This window comes from Ranitomeya variabilis, chromosome 2 (assembly GCF_051348905.1).
Source record: "Ranitomeya variabilis isolate aRanVar5 chromosome 2, aRanVar5.hap1, whole genome shotgun sequence".
Classification (NCBI taxonomy): Eukaryota; Metazoa; Chordata; class Amphibia; order Anura; family Dendrobatidae; genus Ranitomeya; species Ranitomeya variabilis.
Window position 1 is genome coordinate 858,552,872 of NC_135233.1, and position 2,620 is coordinate 858,555,491.

A 2,620-nucleotide genomic window follows, 5' to 3' on the forward strand; every position below is an offset into this window, starting at 1 on the left:
ATACACAGTAACTTATGTGTTGCTGGATTTATACACACAAATAGTTAACAATTAACCATTTCTAGATCCAGCTTCTATGGAAATGAGGACTTAAAGCTCTGAAGACTACAGTAACCCAGTCGCATCCATCTGTCTCGCTGCCACAAATACACATTGCAGGAATAGAGCTAAACGCTGAAGGGTTTGACAGTCACTTCTTTTTATATATATATATATATATATATTTTTATATAGCACCCATTATATTCAATGAGGGAACAAGTGAAACGAAGACAAGTTGAAGCCACATATTATGCAGAATAACTCTATCATTATAGTCTTTTTTTTGCCCTAGGGCTTTCCGTGATAAAATATAACTGGGAATCGCTTGAATTGTTGCATTGATGTTCGGGATAAAGGAGAGAATTTAAGCATCTACTGACTTAAACAATGTAACTTGATTACGGTTGGCTTCTTCTCACTGAATTGTGTAAATTTGCAAGACGTTTGGTCCAACAATCCCGCACACATTAGTATGAAGGAGGTAACTTGCTTTACTTACTGATAACATGGCTTTTATTGTCTTCTCTGCTACTCTGTGGTATTTAGTAATAACATTAGAAAAGATCTGACAATAGAGAAATGGATACTTTGAAACACGCTTTATTGCAACAAATAATTAAAAATAGTACATCTGTGAGAATTGAAAAGTGCATCTTAGAACTATCGAGAAATCACGACCCAAGCAGATAATTTACAATTTCAACTGAAAGTTTTATTAAACAACTCAAAATTAACATTAGTATTCACCATAACTGTGAGTGGTATTTACAGTCTTCGGCTCCTGTGGTAAAGGCTTTGTTTTGGGATTTAAGGAGTAGGAAAAATAAAGGACCAAATGGCAGGGAGAGGTCGGTGGAGGCTAACAAGATGTGAACGTTTTCCAGAAGAAGTTCTTGCAGCCAGCTTTGCGTTCTCTGGGGGCCAGAACTGGACTGGAATTTGCGGACCTTTCAAGTTCCAACCTTACTTCATCCTGCTCAGCTCCTCTGGGCAGGTCGTCGGATTCCAAGGCTTCATTTTCTGTCTGTGATGGTTCTGATAGCAATTCTGCCAAAAAGTATTTGGCCAACTCCTGTGAAGAAATGAAGCAATATATATTAAGTTATAGACATGTATCACAGCAACGTGTTATATCGGTACCCCATTATCTCAAGTCTTACAGAAATATGTCCACAAATGAGCAATCAGTCCCACATTAGTAAAACGGAAGCTGAAACATGATCTAGTAGGAGCTGTCCTAGGTGCTATACACTTACTGGTCCAGCGTAGAAACCTCCTATGTGTCTTCACTCCTATATAAGGTGCTTTTTAATTTTATCATTATTCATTAGAATTATTCATTATTTTACCTTTTCATTCTCCATTACTCAATGCATTCTTAGAAGTATGTATACCCCTCCTTACATGTAAAGCGCCATGGAATAAATGGCGCTATAACAATAAATAATAATAATAATAGTATGTGGGTAATGTAATGATATTGCTATACAATGCAGTGCAAAACATAAAGATACTTAATGATATAGACTACAGATGCTGACCACTGTAAGGACATTTAATGCAGACATTGGGAGATCTGTAACAGCCCAAACTTTGACTTCTCCATATTATCAGCACCTGGATAACGCATTAGTCTCAGCACCCTGGACAGCTCAGTTGTTTCAGCACCCCAGGGTGCTACATTGGGTTTTCAGGTCCAGTACTGATTTATGACAATGTCTAATTTTGTGTATGGCTTTGAGGGTTATTAGAGGAAATAGACCCCTAAATCATTTGTCTGACTGCTGGGATGTCATTTCCCAACCGTTCTAACTATAGGGTCCTGTACACATTTTCTGCAATATTACCACATTTATATACATGAAGCTACTTTTACTCACAGACCTAACAGTTAAGGTGTCCTCATCTCAAAGCAAAAAGTTGAGTGTAAATAGAAGTTCTGCTACAGAAAGTGAGGAGAGATTGCTCCTTACCTGCTTTCCTGCTGCTGCCAGTGACTTCTGCAGGAACTGGCGGAGTCTCGGGTCTGTGGGGGCAGCTGAGCTGGAGCTGAGAGCCAGGGCCAGGGAGAGCAGGGTCAGGGCACAGCGCACTCGGCACGACTGCATGTCTTCAGGGGCTTCTCCGAGCTGAGAGCAGACACAGGGCGACGACAACCTGCTGAGGAGCGACTGCTGCTTCTGCTCCGGGGATCTCCTTAGCCCCCTTTTAAATTCTCCCTGTGACGTCAGTGAAGGCAGAGCCCCCTCCTCCCTCTTCCCTGAGATAACCACCACTTTTACGCTCCATTACCCAAAGTAGATAAATCACTGGAACCACCCAGATGAAAAAGAACCTGAGAGGGGTTTTGGAGATGTTCCTTCTCTCCATACTGTAATGTGTGTACAGTTTGCTTAGCCTTATCAAATGTTTGACAGCGGAATGATTTAACCCTGTAAATGCCTGTGTCACTATCCTGTCCATGTGTGATTAGCAGTGTGTCATGTTGTGTCCTCCTGGGATTGTCAGTCACAAGCTGATTAGTTATGTAGCTCCGAAGCGTTACCTGTATAGGATCTGCAGACAGACAGCACAGGCA

General features: G+C 41.0%; 1 protein-coding gene across 1 annotated transcript; it reads right to left on the reverse strand.

Moving 5' to 3' along the window:
• Positions 1-626: 626 nt before the first annotated feature.
• Positions 627-2,245, reverse strand: SST (somatostatin). The gene is made up of 2 exons (XM_077292919.1): positions 2,016-2,245; positions 627-1,114 (listed from the first exon to the last, which is right to left on the reverse strand). Exons 1-2 carry the CDS (start codon positions 2,148-2,150, stop codon positions 902-904), a joined length of 348 nt encoding a protein of 115 aa, XP_077149034.1. The 5' UTR covers positions 2,151-2,245; the 3' UTR covers positions 627-901.
• Positions 2,246-2,620: the final 375 nt, after the last annotated feature.